Source organism: Syngnathus acus, chromosome 17 (genome assembly GCF_901709675.1).
Source record: "Syngnathus acus chromosome 17, fSynAcu1.2, whole genome shotgun sequence".
Lineage (NCBI taxonomy): Eukaryota > Metazoa > Chordata > Actinopteri > Syngnathiformes > Syngnathidae > Syngnathus > Syngnathus acus.
Window position 1 is genome coordinate 11,844,021 of NC_051102.1, and position 21,391 is coordinate 11,865,411.

General features: G+C 43.7%; 1 protein-coding gene across 1 annotated transcript in view; it reads left to right on the top strand.

Moving 5' to 3' along the window:
• Positions 1 to 12,207, top strand: part of pax3a (paired box 3a) — a 19,586-nt gene extending 7,379 nt beyond the window's left edge. Inside the window, exons 5-9 of the mRNA XM_037276978.1 lie at positions 4,071 to 4,270; positions 5,076 to 5,241; positions 5,410 to 5,633; positions 8,927 to 9,190; positions 10,329 to 12,207. Coding sequence (XP_037132873.1) covers positions 4,071 to 4,270; positions 5,076 to 5,241; positions 5,410 to 5,633; positions 8,927 to 9,190; positions 10,329 to 10,346 — 872 coding nt within the window. The 3' untranslated portion in view covers positions 10,347 to 12,207. The remainder of the gene's footprint in view (positions 1 to 4,070; positions 4,271 to 5,075; positions 5,242 to 5,409; positions 5,634 to 8,926; positions 9,191 to 10,328) is intronic.
• The last annotated feature ends 9,184 nt before the right edge of the window (positions 12,208 to 21,391 follow it).

Genomic DNA, 21,391 nt, shown 5'->3' on the forward strand with positions numbered 1-21,391 from the left:
GGCGCAAATCCAAAGGGAATTGCGGTACAACTCCCTGTTTGTGCTGTAGAAAGTAGACAAAAAAATGATAAGATAAAAAGTAGATTGAAATGACAATTGTGAATGGCAGTAAAGATGGTCAATACACTTTATATGTACAAGAAGCAGATTCAGTAATATTTGACGTGCAAAATGTGCTCTTAACATGACATTATTGATAATACTTTTACAATGCATGGATAAAAGATCCACTATCTTAATCTAACAAACAAAAGGGCACTCACTCACTCACTCACTCACTCACTCACTCACTCACTCACTCACTCACTCACTCACTCACTCACTCACTCACTCACTCACTCACTCACTCACTCACTCACTCACTCACTCACTCACTCACTCACTCACTCACTCATTTATTTATTATTACTTTATTTATTTGCCAGTGCAATGGATTCTCTTGCATAAAAATCGCTATTCAAGGATGGCAAAAATCTGCTGAACAAGTAATCAAATTCCGTTTGTACTTTTTTTTCACAAAAATCAAATCACTCAAAATGTTACTATTTTTGTCCTGCAAACAATTTCAAATCTGCCCTCAAAATATTAGGCCGACTCAACACCCACCCAGTTTAAGCGCAACCTACATGAGTATGCCACGTAGTGGTTGTTGGTGACATTGCGACTTAAAAATACAGGTTTATTTCTCATGATTTATTATTTGTTGGACGTATCAATGCCACAGGTGCAGTTACAGGAATTGGATGGTCCTCAAATGAGCCTCAGGAGATAATCTCCCCCGGCCTGATCAGTGTTGAAGCGTCAGTGGTGGCTCAGTAGCGTAATCCGCCCGCTATATTGAGCCCTGACAACCTGCCATGGTGCTAACCTGTTGAATTCACCCAATACGAAACATGACTCGAAACATCTCCGCGATCGATCCAGTTGTTGCATGCCTGTTATGAGCCCATTAACCCGCATCTTATAAATGTCTGTTTTCCGGATCATTCTCCGGTAGCCCCAATTTCCGCCCCCGCCCGCAGTAATAATCTATCTTTCTATTAAGATTCTTGTCGGAGCCACAGCCAAACTGTGAGCGAGCGGCCGTGAAGTATTTTCAGCTCCCCAGAGCTTTAGCTCCAGCGTAAAATTTGATTTGGGTGTTTAAGTAAGGAGGGTGAGGGAGGCCTCCCTTTGTGTGTTTAGTATCCTCTTCTGTTGCTTGTTATGGGGAATGTGTGGGAACAAATTCGCAACTGCGCGCAATCCAAAGTGGCCTCGTTCGGAAGGTAGGCGACGCAGCGGGGGGAAAGCTCGGCGCCCATACCCCGGCATCTTCAGGTGCCACTGGCCTCCTCTCCTGTTTAGCTTCACCCCTCCCCCGCAAAATCCCATGCCCCTCAGGCAGGGGATGGAGGGGGTGCTCCCCCTGCTGTGCCCCTCTGCATCCCCCAGTGGCCCTTCTTGGACCCCTTTGTGGCCCAGCCCTCCCTTCCACCCTTCGTCCCCCCCCCTCCCTCCCACTCACTCCCCTGCTGGGCAGGTGACAGGCCCCTGAATGTGGGCCCGGGCGTCCCTGATGGCTCCTACAGATGGAGCGTGGTAATCGGTCCAATAGAGGCCTGCCACAGGCTTTTCCCTGCGAAGATACAAAGGCTTGGCCACATCGTTTCCACAAAAAAAAAAAAAGACGGTGAGTGAGAGAGGAAGAGTGCCAAAGAAAGCGCAAAGTAGAGGATGACAAAAGCAACCCTGTCATCCACCATTAGGGTCCCGTCTGTGACTGAGTGTTTTCCCTAGTTTCCAATGCTAAAAATAAGGAACCAGAGGGGGGGAAGAAAATGAAAAGGCGACAAAGGAGGCAAGATCCACCCCCATTCTACAGTTCATTTGACTTACTTTATGAGCTTCCCTTCCCTCCTCCAGGAATCCATTTTGTGCCATCCTTACATTTCTGACTTTTGCTGCTAATTAAGGAACGTTGCCTCATGTTTAAAGAGTATCAAGTGATGCTTTCCCAAAGGTCGCATCAACAAACCCCAATCTCATAGTCCGGCAGTATTTGAGCATCGAGCCTGTGCTGGTCCTCATATCACTGTGTTTCAATTGATGTAATAAACACGATTATTTTATTTAACAAAAAACAACAAAAGAATTCAAACTCAAATAGAAAAAAAACCGTTTTTTTTTGTTCATAAAACAAGTGAAAAATGAAAAAAAACCTGAAACTACATTTTACATATACAAACTAACAAAAGCAAACTAATTAAGGCAAAAAAAAGTTTTTTCTTCTTTGTGAATTCATTTAATGAGTCTTTGGGGTTGATCAACAACAACAAATTTGCATGTTTGTTATGGCTGGAACGACTTCCGATGGCGTGAAGTAACACGTGTCTTCATTTTTGGTTCATATATGATACAATTTTCTTAGCTTTAAGACTTTGAGCTTACACAATACTTATCATTTTGGTTTTTATTTTTTATTTTTAAAGGTAAAAGGTAAAGACCCACTGATTGTCACACACACAACTGGGTGTGGTGAAGTTTGTCTCTGCATTTAACCCATCCCCGAAGGGAGCAGTGAGCAGCAGTGAGCAGCAGTGAGCAGCAGCGGAGCCGCGCCCGGGAATCATTTGGTGATCTAACCCCCCCAATTCCAGCCCTTAATGCTGAGTGCCAAGCAGGGAGGCAATGGGTCCCATTTTCATAGTCTTTGGTATGACCCGGCCGGCCGGGGTTTGAACCCACAACCTTCCAGTCTCAGGGCGGCGGACACTCTACCACTAGGCCACTGATAATAACGCAATCTTGAAATACTCCCCCCCCGAAATTAAAAACTAAAACGGTTACTAAAACTAATCAACGATTACTAAAACTAATCAAAAAAATTAACAAAAATGACACATTAAAAGAACTAAACCCCCAAAAAAACAAGACACCCTTCTCTGAAAGCAAATTAAAATGAACTATAAAAACCAGCTAAAAACTAAATAAAAAAAACTAACTCTAATGAACATTCCCAAACTCTTTAAGCTATGGTCATAAAGACCTCCTCTCAGCATCTTCAGTTTCTTCAGACTTCCCAGGGCCCAAATCCTTGCGCAACGCCTGGTCAGACGCACACTAGCAACCGGCGCAAACATTTCCTGCTTGGCTCCGGAGGCAAGGGGAGATCTCCGCAAGCCCCTTCCCCTCTCCATCGTCTACGTCTGACTCTGCACTTTTTAATTAAAGCTTTCAATCTGGCCGAGCGACCGGACTAAAGTGAGGAGTGAGACCGGGCGGGAAGCAGACAAGCCTCAAGCGCTTGGAGTAACCTTGTCACTTCTAGTTTTGCAAAGTCAAAAAGGTGCAGTGAACCCTCCTCATGAGCTTCAAGGGGTCCCTCCGGAGCGGATTCTTTCTCTCTGGAGTCCATCTGTGTTGGTCGGACACATTGTGCCAGACAGTGTTCTTTGAGCGAAAGCCTGCAAAAGCTGAGACGTAGCAGATGCATGTTTGGGACTGAGAAAGAGAAGTGGGACTGACTGCATACGTGTAATTGGGGACAATAGCCGGCTGTCACGCTAGTTTGCCAAGCCTAATCATTATTTAATAGACGGGTCACCTCCCCCCACAAACAATGCAATAGTCTCCGTCCTTTACTTTAAGGCCTTCATTGATTCAAGTCTTCTGCCGAATTAGACCCCAAAAGCCGTCCGTCCGTCCCTCCGTCGCCTGCTCGCTCACTCTCTCGGGCCTTTGACTGAACAAACAGATTAAGAAGCACCTGCGAGGGGCCGAGCACCCTCAACTCCGGGACCCTACGGCTAAGACCGGGAGAGACGCCGTGTCCCGGGGAACGGAAGCCCCGGTGAGATCTAGTCCTCTTTAATCCGTGTTCAAGCAATCTCCGGCTTTTGATCCCCTTAGGAACCGCCCAGGAGTTTAAAAGAAGCAGGGGAAGACAATTTAAAGTGGCTCCGTACCATGCGCCGCATTCACCGAAACCTTTTGTCTGGGATCTGGCTTTTGTGGGGCGGGCGGCTTAGCGCTCCTCCGTAGCACTCCTCCAGTAACACTCCTCCAGTAACACTTTATTTGTTTTCCAGCCAGTCACTCGGACGAGGGCTCCGACGTGGACTCTGAGCCGGGTCTGCCTCTCAAGAGGAAGCAGAGGCGCAGTCGGACCACCTTCACGGCGGAGCAGCTGGAGGAGCTGGAGCGGGCTTTCGAGCGCACGCACTATCCAGACATCTACACGCGGGAGGAACTCGCTCAGAGAGCTAAACTCACCGAGGCTCGTGTTCAGGTTAGCGCCCTCCGACAAAAAAAATCTCCACCGTCAGGTGATGAGTGGCTCTGTCATGGATCATGCGGGTGTTAAACGGCATTGGGATGTTGCCACGCATTCCAAGACGTGTTAAGACCTCAAGACCTCGACCCCGCATTAGTCGGGAAGGTGGCGGGGGGGTTCCCCAGACATGTAGAGAGAGACACGCACGCACGCACACACGTGCACACATGGATTCACACACACACACACACACACACACACACACACACACACACACACACACACACACACACACACACACTGCATCCACTGTATGTGAGGACAGCTTCCTATTTTTGTCAGCGGCGATGTAAAGATCCCCAGAATACATCACGGCTCGTTCAGATGGTGTGCTGATACAAGCGTTAACAGCTGGAACGGCCCTCTGGCTTCATTTGAACCCGGTGACTCGCCGCAGTACACAAAAGATGTCTGTGGTTTCGCTGCACACTCCTCATATTAAGATCTCTATCAGTTCGGCTTCTTTAATGGCACAGTGAGGCTTTATTTTTACATGAAGTGCTGAAAAAGTCAACTTTTCTTTAGTGTGGTCAACAGATAAATCAGTGTTTCTCAACCTTTAGTGAGTCAAAACAGCCATTTAGAAAAGCCTCATGGCACACCATCATATGAAAATGTCACCAAAATTATGAAGACTTGGTTTCTACAAAATAAGAAAGAAAGTATATATATACGTATATATATATATATATATATATATATATATATATGTGTATGTGTGTGTGTTTATTTTTACATTTATTTTTTTGTCTACTTTCAGGTGTGGTTCAGCAACAGAAGAGCTCGATGGAGGAAGCAAGCGGGAGCCAATCAGCTGATGGCGTTCAATCACCTAATCCCAGGCGGTTTCCCTCCATCGGCCATGTCGGGCCTGCAGCCCTATCAGCTGCCCGAAAGTCCCTATCCGGCAACTTCAATAGCCCAAGGTAAGGCTTTGATTGAGAAGTTCATTTTATTAGGTACAGCTGCACATCCGATTAGGTATTGGATTTTTCCATTTTTGTTCTATTCTGCGCGTGTGAGTGACACTCACCGGCAACGTTTTTATAATCCACTTGGGCGGTTCTAAACTGCGTTTCTTTGATTGCAAACAGCAAGCGAACAGCCCAGCACGGTGCATCGACCGCAACCTCTGCCGCCCACGTCCGTGCACCAGAGCGGGCTCAGCTCCTCGTCCAGCGCTCAGGACGCAGGTTCGGCGTACTGCCTGTCGTCCGGACGTCACGGCTTCTCGGGATACTCGGACAGCTTCGTGGCCCCGACAGGACACGGCAACGCCGTCAACCCCGCCGCCATCGGCAACAGCCTCTCACCTCAGGTTTGCACGCATGATTTGCCAAGACATTGATGAGGTCCTTGTCGGTGTTGAAAAAGGCCGAATTTCATTTATGTTCATCCAGATGGGTTGATGAATTTGCAATGCGGCCGGCAAATGTCACTCTCCAAGGCGATAGATATGAGTGTGCATAAGTATGGCTTTGGCGGGTGACACAAATCAAAACTGAAAAGACAATTATGACCGATTACACAGTCATCAGGCTCCATCAGTGGCTTCCTACCGGGCCCGAAGATGCTCTAACAGGCGGAAAACGAGCTTTTAGCCTCCACAAAGGGTGGTCGGTCCAAGATGCAATGCATGCTGGGTACTAATTCCCATGAGGGACAATCTCAACGTCCTGTCAGAAAGCAGATAAAAATAAGGGCCTGAGGCAAGCTTGCTACCAACCTGAACGCAGGAGTTTGGATGCAAACATTAAAGGGTATCTTTAATTCGTACGGCCGGCCGCCCACCCTCCACTGTGAGGATGCGATAGGTTTGAAATGAAGAAGCAGGTGTTGCCGCAAAATGACTTTTTGCCCAATTCATTGGCCATTGTTGAAAAGGTGTGCTGAATCTAGCACACCGTTGCTTTGCATCTGAATCTTTCACTGCTTTTTTACATTTCTGTGAGACTTTAAGATCAATTCATACACTCGCGGGGTCACAAAGCGAGCGGCACGTCAATAAAAAAAAAGGCCAAAGGTTGTGCCGACCGGCCGGCCTACTGGCTGGTTTCAGCATTAACCTTTAGCGGGCAGTGGCAAGACGGCGTGCCAGGAATGTCAGTCTGGAATTGCAATCACACGTTTGCCGAGTGTCTTAATTGAAGCCAATGAAGTCTTCTAACCCGTTGTAACGCGGTGTGTAATTTATGCAAATGATTCACTTTGTTGGCTAATTTCTTTTCATTTGTATATTCATCACAGCTGTTTGAATGCATATAGCAACGCGGCATTTCAGATTAGGAAACAATTAATTTCCTGATTCGGGCTAAATAAGAGAGCGGGAGCGATTACGTTCAATGACATTGAGAGTTAATGAAGACTTTTGGAACTTCACAACCTCGTTTTGTTTTTGTTTTAATGGCTTGTTTTCTGGGTTTCCAAAAAAGAATCACTTTTTTTCATATTTGTTAAAATAGTCACACAAATGACCCATTCGATGTGTGGAAAAAACGGTCCCACCTCTTAGGTACAAGAAACCACCGCACCCGAGGAAAAACAACCAGTCAGAGACAGATGGTGATTTAGGAGTTGTCAGTCAATTGTCAGGCACAGTTTACAGATCACATTTCTAATGTCATAATGACAGCTTTTACAAATATGAAATGTATTTTCATTTGCAAACCCCCAATTTAAATCTCCCTTATCTGCTTATCTGAACTGCAGCTTTGTGAGTTAGCCAGACTTGTCGCTACGTCCGTCAGACTCGCATGTTCCGTTAACTCCAGATATGGTCATATCAGGACCAAGTGGCTGATGTGGATAAGGTGGACTTTTGATGAAGGAGATAGTTGTCCGAGAAATTAGAGAGCGGTCGCTGTCTCCGCTTTAACTGCATAGTTCCTCTGCTGATCTGGTGCATACCGACGCAATCCGTTCTCACCGAGGAAGCGAGCGGCTAGGATTTGCACCCCGCTGAGAACTAATCTCCGGAACAACCTTAAAACAGACACGCCATCACCAACTGCTGCCGGAGAAATGTCGGACCGCCGACGCGTACTATTTCCTAACACTAAACGACCACTTGAGAATAAAAGTCAAGCAATGCATATCATCTTTTTTTCTAGCCACATATCATGAATCTATCCATATATACACATAATAAATACCTTATGCTATTAGAATTCTTTATGAAAAATGCCTACAGTCCAAATTGTTTTACTTCAGCACATGCTGTTTACATTCAATGTGATGCTAGCGAAAAATATTGCAGGTCCAAAAAAAAAAATGTGAGCAAAATAAACGTATGCTTGAAATTCAACAAATCAACTTTAAATCTGACAAAACCCTGAGTGAAAGTATTGTGATCATGTGATCATCTTTAGGAGTTAAATAAGGTTGAACTTGAATTGACAAGATATGAGGTCTGATCATTCACAGCCTGCATGACATCGAATACATCAGTCATGATCAGAGTACACGTGCCAGCTGGCGGCCATTTTGGTAAGCTTCATTTTCTGCATTAAACAGCCTCATATCGTTGTTATTTATTATTTCTTCTGCTTTTGCATTCCGGGCCCTCACCTTTTCTTTTCATTGCAGAGACTGTAGCGCTTCCCCTGTAACTCCCCCCCCCACACACACACACACACACTCGCACACTTTTTTGTTTTGTTTTAAAAAAAAAAAAAAAAGACAATTTCATGACTTTGTTTCTCACACAAACCTGTGCGCAGCTGTTCATGATGTATCACCATCAAACTGCAAAGAAAATATGCACACATGTTGCACTGCGGGTTCGACACATTGGCGACGTCTCACGCGCGCGCGCACGCACGCACGCACGCACGCACGCACGCACGCACGCACGCACACACACACACACACACATTCACACATACACACGCACACACCACTACCCTTCGTTCCCACGTACCCTTTTGGCCTCTAGGCCTCACAAGGACACGGTGATTTTAGGGCATCAAGAGATTTTGAAAGAGGGCGTGTCTTTAAACAGACACACCAGTTTGAGCGCAGACGTAAACATAAATTTAGGACACTTGAAAGTTGCAGAAATGGCATCTTTTTCTATTTTGCGGTACAGGTATTGAACTAGATTAGACTAGAAACGCTTCGAAACAGAAAGAATACTCCAAAAAGCATGATTTTTGTTCGCTTATTTCAGCGAGTATCGCATTGGTATGTTTTGTATATTTTTTTTTTATCTCTAGTGGACACCGACCGGCTTTCTCCATCGCTCTATTAATCTCTGTCTTCTATCGCCATCTTGCTCTCTATCTGATCGAAGGCGACGTTACAAATTGACATTTTTCCAAGTCTGAGGGCAGGTATTTACTGGCAGTCCACTTCTGGTGAAAACATGTCGCCCCATCCAGGAGTCTGAGCGGCAAACCCTAACCTTCCTATAGCAAGCGATAGCCGTGGGCTCCCTCGTCCCCTCGTCAGTGAAGCGGACTAAAAAGAAACCATATGTATGAGGTTAGCCAGTGCGGTCTGACAATGAACAATGACTGCGCCTCCACTTCTCGGAGCCCACCTGAGTAGACTTGATTGAATGTCTTTTCTTCTGTCTTCTAATCCCCCTCCTGGCTCTGCTCTCCCCTGCAGGTGATGGGCCTTTTGAACCCAGGCGGAGTACCCCATCAGCCTCAGAGTGACTTTGCTCTCTCCCCTCTGACCGGAGGCTTGGAGCCCAACGCCGGCATGGCCGCCAGCTGTCACGGCTCTCAACGACTGGAGGCTTTACCGGGTCTAACCGGCATGCCCGCCCTGCCGAGCACCCAGTCTTACTGCCCGCCCTCCTACACGTCGCCAGCCTACGCCGTTGACCACCATCCGTCGTACCAATACGGGCAATACAGTCAGAGCAAGGTAGGCCGGCCTGAAGTCTTTTTTTTTTTTTTTTCCAACAGTGGAATCGGAAAGAATGACACATTTATATGAAAACCAAAGCAATAGTTCTCATAGGGAATCATGTAAATCTAATGAATGGGTTATAGAAAGCCATTTACAAAAAATGCAATTTAGGGAGAATAGCTTAACACACAGAAAAGTGTAACATGTCAAAGTATGTTCTCGCACCCTCTATAAATGTATCACGTTTGAAATTCGTACAAATTTGAAACTTGTATTGCTATAAACAGCATTCCATTTCTTTGAATCCATTGATGCATTGCCTTTTATGCACGTAAGCTGGTCTATTCATTTATCTGCGGCTCTGTTGAGCAATTTGGTTTAGGATTTGGGACTAACGTAAACCATGCTAATTGCGCCGACCCTTCTGATGAGTGACCGTCTCAAATGGGCTGGCCCTGCGCTGAGATTACATGTACATACATTGTTGGCCCGGTTACCTCCGTTTACATTACGCTCATCAAACCAGCCAGGTAGTTTGATGCCGAGGCATTTCGGATGCGGCGGCGGCGGGGGTTGGTTCGTTCGCTCGCTCGCTCGCTCGCTCGCTGTCCTTTCGTGAACCCCCGTGATGATGAGCTAGCCAGCCCATCGGACTCGAGTGCGGCTCACCTATCCATGTAATGAGCCCCGTGTTGGCCTGACTCAAAGAAAGGAGGCACTTACCAAAAAGTGTGTTTGACAGGAGGGAGGGGTGCGTGTGGTTCCTCGTGGGGGTACATGGTGACCATCAGTGGCTACATCTTGATCTCATTAATTTAGCCCGTCCTGGGAGAGATGTTGGGGCAGGAGAGACATATTTGTGAGGAAGGGGCTCTTTAACAGGGGGCGATTATGACCCTTGGCAGGCTCACATTGAAACCATATGTCCAACAGGAGGTCAGATTTACTTATTGATCAACGGAGCCGAAGTAGAGGGATCCAGGCGGAGGGTTAGCTTTGCTTTGCTTTGCTTTGCTCTACCAACCATCAAAGGGGGTCTCAAGAGATCCCCAAAGCTCTGTTTTTATAGGACGTTTATTGTTCAACCCAGGACCTGACTTTTCCATTCTCACCTGCTCTTAAACACTTTCCTTTGCTCCTTTCTCATCTTCAGGTGCCTTTTATTATTTAAAGCCACCTTCTCTTCAACACGGAGGCTTCCCTGCACTTCCAGTCGGACTTAGCCGACGTCTCCTCTAGACCCCCAAGCGCCAAGCACCCCAAGGACTGCCACAGAGATGGCAAAGGGTTGCATCGCCGCGATGCAGCGTGTACTGATGGCATTGGGCTGGACGGGAATAATTAGAACCCAAGGTGCAGCAGCCTCTCCAGTTACCTCGTGCGTCTCGTCATGCGCCGAGGACCGGGCAGGAAAAGCAGGATTGGTGGCGGGCGGGGGGGGGATATTTTTAATACATTCAAGATTCTCTACTTGATTTTTGCAACCTGTGGCGGACTTTAGCTGCATTTCCAAACTTTGGGGCTCCAACACAAAGGGTGGAGCCTGACACGTTGATTGGTCAGCAGGATAACCATCCCATATAGACACCTCTTTTCCTTTTTCTCTCTGGGACCAAGTGGAGCGAGGATGAATGGATTTTCTTTCCTCGTCAAAAAGGCCAGATGTTCTTCTGGAGGCTGACAACGATGGAAAAGACATCAATCTACCCTGATGTGGTTTCTGGTTGAAGACGGCTTCAACACACAGGTGAAGAGCCACAGGTCGTGTGTGAAACGGGACGAAGAGACGACCCAAAGAAAGTGCAATACCTTCATACCTCATAAACGAACGCAGACCACATGTGCACCGATGTGTCCTACAAGAATGATTTTTTGTTTCGTCATTCGTTTTGGGTTGAGTGCATGGCCAATCAGGGGAACGGTTGACGAAAAGCTGAACTAAGCCAAAAAATGGAGGAAGAAAAGAATGTGTCTACAGGAGAACACATTTGACACTTCTTTTCATTTGCATGTATTGAATTTATTTTGATCAGGATTTTTGTTCCATTCCTTATTTATTTAGTTTTGTCAAGTGCTCTGCGTCTTTTGTAATGATGTAATCGCAAGTGCTTAAGTCTTAAAACAATGTTCATTATTCATGTTTTTTTTTCTCAAATCATATTGTATCCTCTTTGTTTGGCTTCAAATGATTTTGTTTGAAGACTTTGTGTACAATACAGCACTATTTACTATTTATAATAAAAAGAGGTCGTGACTCGGTGCGCATGCTTCCATTTTAATTGGTTGTGCTGCTCCTCGCGGAGTCCCCATCTCGGCCACCGGGGACAGTATGATACGACCAGACAGACGCAGATGAATAAATATCAGCACAACTCTTAGTGACAATATTTGAGTAAAAAAATGACAAAGGCTATTATAGTGCTACAAATCTCTCCTCTCCAGCATTTCTGGTGACAGCGATGGCAATGTGTCTGTGAACTGCACAACTGGTGCACCCTCTTGAAGCACTAAATCATGAATATATCCTATTTCATAACCACTTCTTTGGACAAATTCCTGCTCTCGAGGGGCTCCTTTGCACCCCTTGATGACTAAAGCAGAGTTGCCGTAAATCACCCGGGCGCCCACTGGCCCACAGACGCTCTTGGACATCAGTCACTGACATGGGCTGCACAGGGTTCAGAGGTTCTTATTGCAAAAAAAAAAAAAAAAAAACTTTGCCACCTCCGCAAAAAGCTGCAAATATCACTGGTGAGTTTTTATCACTCCCACCATTTTTTTTCTTCTCATGTGGAGGATTGAGGGATCAGGTGTGCAGCTGTTAGCGTCATTCATTTGTCACTCTGCTAGTGTGGGAATACGTACGCGGATCGCATTTGTTGTTTGAAGGCATTTGGGGAAGCCAATGTGCTGTATTCATTTTGTACAATAAGATAACCTTTATTAGTCCCACAATGAGAACATTTGCCAATACATTTTAATAAATGATTATATTTAATAACAGGATAAATATTGAAATAAAATATATCTAAGTATTTGTTTTATTATTTCTGTATTTATTTTTAATGTAATCACATTTTCTTGATTTTATTTGATGCTCTTTATGATATGAAATAGACTCTCACGCTGTTCTATCATGTTGTCTTAAATGTTGCCAACTCTGCATCCTTCCTTTGCAGCTTGGTCAACCTGGAAAGAGAATTCCCCGCATCTGTGGTCCCTGTTCAAGGCATTCCTTGCCCTCTTGGGGGCTTTATATCAGGGGAAGTACTTCATATTTGTCAACTGTGTGTCACATTTGTTTTAGGATTTTGCCTAAAAGCTGCCAAACCCATGTTGTCCAAATCTTAGCGGGGATTACTTTTCTTTTATTTCTCAGCACATCTTAATGACAAAAGCATAAGCAAGAGCTCACCCCGCGTGTAGTTTTCACATGAATTGCTGATTCAAAGTAGAATTGCACTTTATTCAGTGCCATTCTTTTCTCCCCCACCTTAGTGATAAACTTTTATATACAATGACCAAAAAAGTGCACGAGGGAAGCTTTGAGATAGGGTGTCAGTCAAGCAGCAATCCACTGGAGACAACTTAACCTTTGACCCCGGCCCTCTTTGAAACGAGTAGACTACTTGACCGGAGGTGACAACAATCCATGAGTCGGTGCGCCTTCCAAGCACTCAAATTGAAAGTGAAGTAAAGCGGACAAAGGGCTTGAAAAAGAAATGTTTCCAATGGGAAGGCAGAAAGGCAGCAAATGCTTTGAATCACAATGACAGAGTGGAATGTTGATTGTAGACTCGCATTTTTTTTTTGCTTTTCCTCGGGAAGAATTGAACCCGAAAAAGAATCAGAAGTAAGTGACGGGTCTTTATAGTATGATGTGTTTCATAGGAAACGGAGATTTATCAGTTTCTCTGGAGAAATGATCTACAGCATATGTGTCAAACTCAAGGCCCGGGGGCCAGATATGGCCCGCCACATTATTTTATGTGGCCCGCGAAGACAAATTTTGCATCAACTTTGTGTCATTACTTAAATTACAAATTGCCTTCACTTAAAGTTTTTTTTTTAGATATTGCTTGCAATTAATATTACCATTCGTCTTTTTAAAATATTTGAGCATTTTTTACTAGTCTCTGATTTCAAAACTAGTTTATTCATCAGTTTGTTTTGTAGTCTATACTGTAATAGAAGACGTTGACAATCATAATGGCCCTAACGAGGGAAACTATGACTACGATGCGGCCCGTGAAAAAAACGAGTTTGACACCCCTGATCTACAGTACCCGCAGTAACCTGCAGTAATATTCATCTTTTATTTTTGCAGAGGAGAAATTGTTTATGCCTGTGAGTGCTGCAATATTGTCTTTCCACATGCGTTGCGTCGCTGTTTATTTTAAAATCGCTTAAAACGTAATAAGACATATGCAGATGCATCTATGGCGTTTCACAAATTGCGTTAGCTTTAAACTAGAAGCACAATTATGTCGTTGTTTTAACCCTGTCCCAATCGTTCCACGTTAAAATGAACTATCCTTGAATTTTACTGCGTCCAAATACTGAGAATGTATTGAACTATGTTTGATTAGGAACTATGATTATTCATGCACAAAGCTAGATACAAGCATATTCATTTAAGCTGCGGCTTGCAGACCCGACCCCTGTTTGAGAACCACTGCTCCAAAGAGTGGATGGGTCGAATGTTTTGACAGTTACCAAGCCAAAGAAATGTCAGGAAATTTCACTTCAGCCAAGACCTGCTTATGATTTTGCAAAAAATCTGTACTATGATTTCTTTTGCTCCCCCCCTTACATCTAACAATCAGAAATGTCACGCGAGCCGGCCTGCTGGCACCAATAGACAGCTGCCTCTGATGATCACATAGAAGGGTGGAAACATGGAGAAGTGTGGGTCAACGGCAGGCTGGAATCTCCTCCCGTGAGGCCCAATCAGGATCAATATCATACACTCAGGCACACACACGCGCACGCACACACACGCACACACCGCTGGCTGGGAGGCAGTGATGCCGACACAACTTGATGTGTGGTGGCGTTTGGTAGAATTTCAAAGTAGTTTTCATTTCACAGAACATGCCACTTTATAGTCTTAATGCAAAGTTTTTTTTTGTTCTTTTTTTTTGAAGTATCTGAGACACAGGCCAATGGTGTTGGTGGTGCAGTTGTAAATGACAACCACAATACAATGATAAAGCCTAGATGGATGTAAAAGAACAAATATATTTTTTTTTGCGAATCATTTTTTTTTCCCGATTTGTTTATATTCAATGTTGCGACCAGTCCGTGTACGCACGTGCATGTCAGCTTTTCTTCAAAGTCAAATACAATGACATCCCACTCTCAAATTGGCTCTAATTAAGACAAAAGAATGGCAATAATCACCAGAGACTGGGCGACATTCCTTTACCATGACATGGTAACTGATCTTTGGTGAGTGGACGCACGGCTACAGGGCCGCTTCAACCTCGCGTTGACCCCGTATGATCTAAGTTTACAAAGTGGTGACGAAACGTGAACCACAGTCTGCAGAATTAACTTCAATTGCACGGCCAGATTGTGGAGGGCGGTGAGGCAGTGGGGGGAGTGCACTTTAAAAGAGAACACACGCTTCGAATTTGTGTCTGCGCATGCACATTTGTGAACAAAACTTGACATTTATAATTCAAATACGAATTGAAATATTTGGTATGACTTTTTAATAAGATCTCCAAGTCGACAAATATAATTGTCAACCTGCAAAACAAAATGACCAGTCACACCAGTTTGTATGAATGTGACAAGATTTGCAGTGTGAGCTGCTGTACAAACAACACCTTGTTAATTGTTGCTTCAATCAGTATTCATTTGACCAACATTCTTTTTTTTTTTTCAAGACCAGAAAGTGCAAGTCTTATTGCCACCTCTGCCTGCCCATTATCCATCCGTTCGCTACTTTAAGATTTGCCAAAGGGAAGAGGTGAAGAAATGAACTCATTTACACAAGCTCTTTGTGCAATGAAATCAGCCAGGTCAAAGGTTTGTGAGGATGAACAGCGCTTGTCTAATTTGAACTATCCGTGGCAATCCCTGGGGCTGCAGGGACCTGCTTCCACTTCCTACGTGGTAATTGCCTCATCCTCTTTTCGAAGTGGAGGTCACCGTGTAAACTACCCCCAAAAAGTCACTCTCTCTGAGAAACTCTGATGCCAGAGTGCACCAAACATATCCTCCACTCACATTTAGGTCATTTGATAAACTCAACATGCATTTTTGTTTTCATTGTAGGACGAGGCGGGATGACACATTTAAAATGCAGCAATGCTGACCTGACGGGGACAACAAGGCGTTCTCAACCTAAATGCTATTGGAAAAATGTCGATTCGGTCCCTATTGAACTAAATTGTACTATACGTTATTTTTGATATTCTTGAAAAAATAAATAAAGTACTTTCAGTCACGCACACCAAGTGAAGTTCAGTCCACTCGTCTAGTCGTCGACGACTCCCGTGGACCAGAAACAAAACAGACAACACGTTGCAAAGAATCCTCGGAAAGCTGCTGGGGCCTTTCGCCGCTTCTGATGGACCATCTTGCAAGTTGGCTGAAGAAGCCAACGAGCAGCCATACCCAACACGGATGATTCACCATTCAACATTGTAAGTCTTTTTTTTTAATCTTGTGTGACATGCTGTGTAAGTCTAAAAATTCCAAACTGTACAGCTGACATATACGAGGAAAGGACGTGTCCTATTACGTATTTCTGTCAAGTGATGTGACATGGCCTAAAATGAAAGCCATAAAGTCCATTGAATCATTTGTAATAACTCGAAACATCTGTAAATTAATAAGTCCTTTGGGCTGCATTTCCTACCCATTTGTGAATTGAGCGAGAGCACACATTTGAAATGAGAGAAAAATTCCCAGCCAGAGGCGTAGAAGCCACTTTCGTACAGCTGGCTGTCAAGCCAGCCTCCACTGTTGGCTGCACAACCAATGCCTGGACATAAGTAGTTGGGCTACACAATCCTAATAATGATCATAATCATAATAATGATTGACTCTTTTATTGTCAGGTTTACATGAGCATACATTTAAGTCGTCCCAGTACACACAAGCACACGTCAATATTGACAGACTGGGACAGCGGTCATCTCCTCTTTGGCACACGGAGAAGTTAAAAGTATGTCAGGGTGTTGGCGTCTGGTCTGGGGTTACCGTTGCATTAAAGTCAACTTGGCAACCCACGCAGAAAGTACTAGTTAGACTGAAGACGAACTGTGAGAAAGCAAACATCCGTAATGAGAGCAAGAATTTACATTTCGTACTCATTTTCCATGCACTTACTTGTTGGAGGACTTCCGTCACGTTCGTTCCCATGGTGAAATTAACACGAGCTTTTATATGCGCATACACTGTTGGGAAATAGGAAGAAAAGATGTCACTTGGAAGCCCCTGTATTTGTTGGGCGGGCCACTCACTCACTCACTCACTCACTCACTCACTCACTCACTCACTCACTCACTCACTCACTCACTCACTCACTCACTCACTCACTCACTCACTCACTCACTCACCTTGTCCGTGGTCGAGTATGACTTTGCACACGGATTGTAGCAGAACCTCGCTCAGTCTTTGGAGAGCTCCAAAGTTTTCAACTGAGAATACGAACTGGTCAGACGGTCGGTTGGCGATGGCCTCCAGCTGGGTCACTCGGGTCACTCCCACTCCGATACTGAAGAGGGTGACACCCTGTTGTCTGAGGCGCCTGGCGGGCTCCACCACATCATCGAAGGATTCTCCGTCTGTTAAGACCACGGCGATCTGAGGCACCCCCTGGTTGGCTCGGCTCCCGGCGCTTTCTGTGAAGAACTGCGTCCGTACGAAATCCAAGGCCCTGCCTATCAACGTGCCTCCCCTCCGAACGGGGTAATTGTTCAGTGCGGCTAACAGCGAGTCCTGGTCCTGGTGTTCATTCAATAGGAACTCTTGAAAAGTGTTCTCGGTGAATTGGGCCAAACCCACACGGACGTTGTTGGGACCGATGTCGAAAACGGACACCACGGTTCGGAGAAAAAGTCGGATCTCCTGGAGATTGTCAAGGGTGATGCTGCCAGAGCTGTCCGCCAAGAAGACCACATCAGCCACGCTGGCATTCTCACATTCTGGGAGCAGATAGAAAAAAGTGAGTACCTTTCAATTTGCATCCAGACATTTGTTTATATTCAGTGCCTCAAATAGTGGCGCGGGAGGTTACCTGTGATTTCTGAAAAGTAAAACAAATATGTTATTTATTCAATTTCATTTCCCAATGTACACTTTTACCTTATCCATGCGTTTTGTGTGTGTGTGTGGGGGGGGGGGGGGGGGAATAAGTCAATCAATCGTTAAAACCATAGTGGCTACGGGTGGTCCCAATTGGGCACTTGCGTGTTGGAGCTTCCCTTGCAGATTACCTGGGATGATGATAGCTGGGAAACGAGTAAAGGAGAAATACACATGATTTATTCAATTTTCATTGATGAATGTAGTTTCACATCATCTTTGCACCAGGTTGGTTACTTGTGGTGTCGGTAGCTGAAAATGAAATCAAAAAGACAAATGTCATGAATTGCATTTTAATTTCAGAATGTACAGTATTACCTTATCTATACATCAGACATTTGGTGAAAACAAATTCAAACGACTGTGGCTGTGGGATCATGTGTGGGCACAATGCTGGTTAGCTGCTAGCCCATTGATGAACTTTTAATCATGCTCAAACCAACTACAATATCAATATTATAGTATATACTATAAAACTATAGTTTTCTTGTATTGAAGCTCGGCTGAAGTTATTGCTCATATATACTATTCTGCAGTAGCCACAACCGTTTCCGTCTAAGTCCTTTAGGCATTCGCTTCTAACTTTTGGCTCGAAGCAATTTGGTACTTACTCATTGGCGTCACTGTTGAGAAAAAGAGGAAAAAAAGAAAGATTTTTGGTTGGACGTTAGTTTATTTGAACTTCCCTTGTCGATCATTTTTCTGGTGTGCAAAGTCGAAGTGGGGTAGCTTACCTGGGTTGGTGGTAGTCGGAGGAAGAGCTTGAAAGTAAAGAAAGAAAAATGTGTTTGAGTTTCCCTTGTAAAGATTTTTTCCGGTGTACAATGTGCAAAGTACAAGTGCGGGAGCTTACTTTGGTTGCTGGTTGTATTATCTTAAAAGTAAAGAAATAGAAAAACATGCGTTTAAGCTTCCCTTATTCCCATCATTTTTTTCAGTTTGCAAAGTACAGGTGTGGGAGCTTACCTGAGTGGTTGCAAGTAGTGCGTTAAAAGTAAAGACATTCAAAAGCGTGTTTGAGCTTGGGTTTCCCTTTGAGATCATTTTTCCCGTGTACGATGTACAAAGTAGAGGTTTGAGGCTTACCTGTATTGTTGGGAGTCGAAACTTAAAAGAAAAGAGAAAAACCTTTTTAAAGATTTTTTAAAGATTTTTGGTTGGACGTTAGTTTATTTGAACTTCCCTTGTCGATCATTTTTCAGGTGTGCAAAGTCGAAGTGGGGTAGCTTACCTGGGTTGGTGGTAGTCGGAGGAAGAGCTTGAAAGTAAAGAAAGAAAAATGTGTTAGAGTTTCCCTTGTAAAGATTTTTTCCGGTGTACAATGTGCAAAGTACAAGTGCGGGAGCTTAATTTGGTTGCTGGTTGTATTATCTTAAAAGTAAAGAAATAGAAAAACATGCGTTTAAGCTTCCCTTATTCCCATCATTTTTTTCAGTTTGCAAAGTACAGGTGTGGGAGCTTACCTGAGTGGTTGCAAGTAGTGCGTTAAAAGTAAAGACATTCAAAAGCGTGTTTGAGCTTGGGTTTCCCTTTGAGATCATTTTTCCCGTGTACGATGTACAAAGTAGAGGTTTGAGGCTTACCTGTATTGTTGGGAGTCGAAACTTAAAAGAAAAGAGAAAAACCTTTTTAAAGATTTTTTAAAGATTTTTGGTTGGACGTTAGTTTATTTGAACTTCCCTTGTCGATCATTTTTCAGGTGTGCAAAGTCGAAGTGGGGTAGCTTACCTGGGTTGGTGGTAGTCGGAGGAAGAGCTTGAAAGTAAAGAAAGAAAAATGTGTTAGAGTTTCCCTTGTAAAGATTTTTTCCGGTGTACAATGTGCAAAGTACAAGTGCGGGAGCTTAATTTGGTTGCTGGTTGTATTATCTTAAAAGTAAAGAAATAGAAAAACATGCGTTTAAGCTTCCCTTATTCCCATCATTTTTTTCAGTTTGCAAAGTACAGGTGTGGGAGCTTACCTGAGTGGTTGCAAGTAGTGCGTTAAAAGTAAAGACATTCAAAAGCGTGTTTGAGCTTGGGTTTCCCTTTGAGATCATTTTTCCCGTGTACGATGTACAAAGTAGAGGTTTGAGGCTTACCTGTATTGTTGGGAGTCGAAACTTAAAAGAAAAGAGAAAAACCTTGCTTATTCCATTTTCATTTAGGAATGTACATTGTTACCATATCTATCCGTAATGTTGTTCAAAAGACCGCGATTAGCGAGAAAGTTGTGAAATGGATCTTAGCTATAGTGTCAGGCTGATGAAGTGCTGAGAATCAGAATCGCAGCAATAGAACACAGACAAAGACATAACATAATCATCATTAGGGATGCATGATCATTTACGGAGCGAAGAACGTATCGGAGAAAATTGATTTCATTTCCTGTCGATCCGGTGCTCGATCATGAAAGCAGTCTCCAAAAACCACATTTGTTGTCAATATTGAAACGTTTTCTTTTTAACCGTACTTTGACTTACCTTCGTTGCTAGATAGTATCATTGAGTTAATCGACATTGGATTGAAAATGGATTACAAATTAAAAACGAGCTAAACTATTTGGTAGATAATTGCGATCACCATTATTTGCTAACCACAACTTTTTACATCATACAATAACATGTCACACTGCACTGCAGTTGTTCTGTTAGTTTTGAATGAATGAATGAATGAATGAATGAATGAATGAATGAATGAATGAATGAATGAATGAATGAACGAACGAATTTCACAATTTGTAGAGAGGAGTCAGAGATTGGCAATTTGTCGTAACCATAGAAGGCGGTTGTTACTTTGAAGCATCCTGATGCCCCGGCGCATGCCGCTTTTTCTTCGTCTTCCAAGTCGTGGCTTCTCAACGTTGTCTTGCATTAAAAAGGGAAAATGCATACTTATATAGGTGTTGTAATGCAGTTAGGCTGAAAACATTAGATATTGTGCAGATGATGCATCAAGTTTTCATCTAAGACCTTTAGACGAGGGCTGCAACACAGAGGCGTAGCCAAGCCGGGGCGAAGAATTCCTGGCTACGCCTCTGCTGCAACATAGCGCTAAATATCTGCCGCGTCTGCAGAATGTTGCTTTGGGAGTCAGAGCTCGCTGTTTTTGTCACGTATTTGCGTCTGTAAACCAATACATATGATACATTTGGATGATATGAGCACTGCTGCTTTCATGATTGGATCCTCATTAACATGATCAGATTCTGAAGCTTTGGGCATGGAGTGACTGTTTAATGCTATTTTGCCATCAAAAATACAAATTTATGTTAGCCGAACAAACTTGCTCTCAGAATAACTTAAAGTATTACAAGTGTTACTTACTATTCGAAGTTACTCTAAAAACATAGCATGTAATATGTATCTTGGAGGAATTGGAGTTTCTGTGCCACCCAGTGGACATAAAGGGAAACGCAGTGTGGCTCAGTCAGCACTGAATACGAACCAATTTAGGAAGTACACTTGGCATAGATAAAGTATGATGTTGACTTTTTTATATACGGGATTATTTTTATTCAATTTTTTGGACAAAAGAGTGAACAATGTGTTTGGTAAATGGAGAAAAAGAAATAAAAGAGAGGTTTTGAAATGAAGTGTTTTTACTTCCTAGTGCGTGGTTTTCTTCAATTTAATGTGTTCCGCATCATTTAAATGAATTTTCAAAAAGTAAAGAGTGAGTGTGATTATTTTGTCACAGTCCATTTACCGTTTAATAGATTCACAGAAAGATCGGAGTTGCTGGCAAGCCTGAAAATCTTGATGAGGCACTTGAAACTAAGAGTGACTGACCAAAGCTCTTTGTTGTTTTGTGTGTTGGTCCACACCTTACTGTAATTAGAGCTTTGACTTTTTTTTTTTTTAAATACAAACGCTAATATGTTCATATCGCACTTTCAGTACTGCTGATTTGAAAT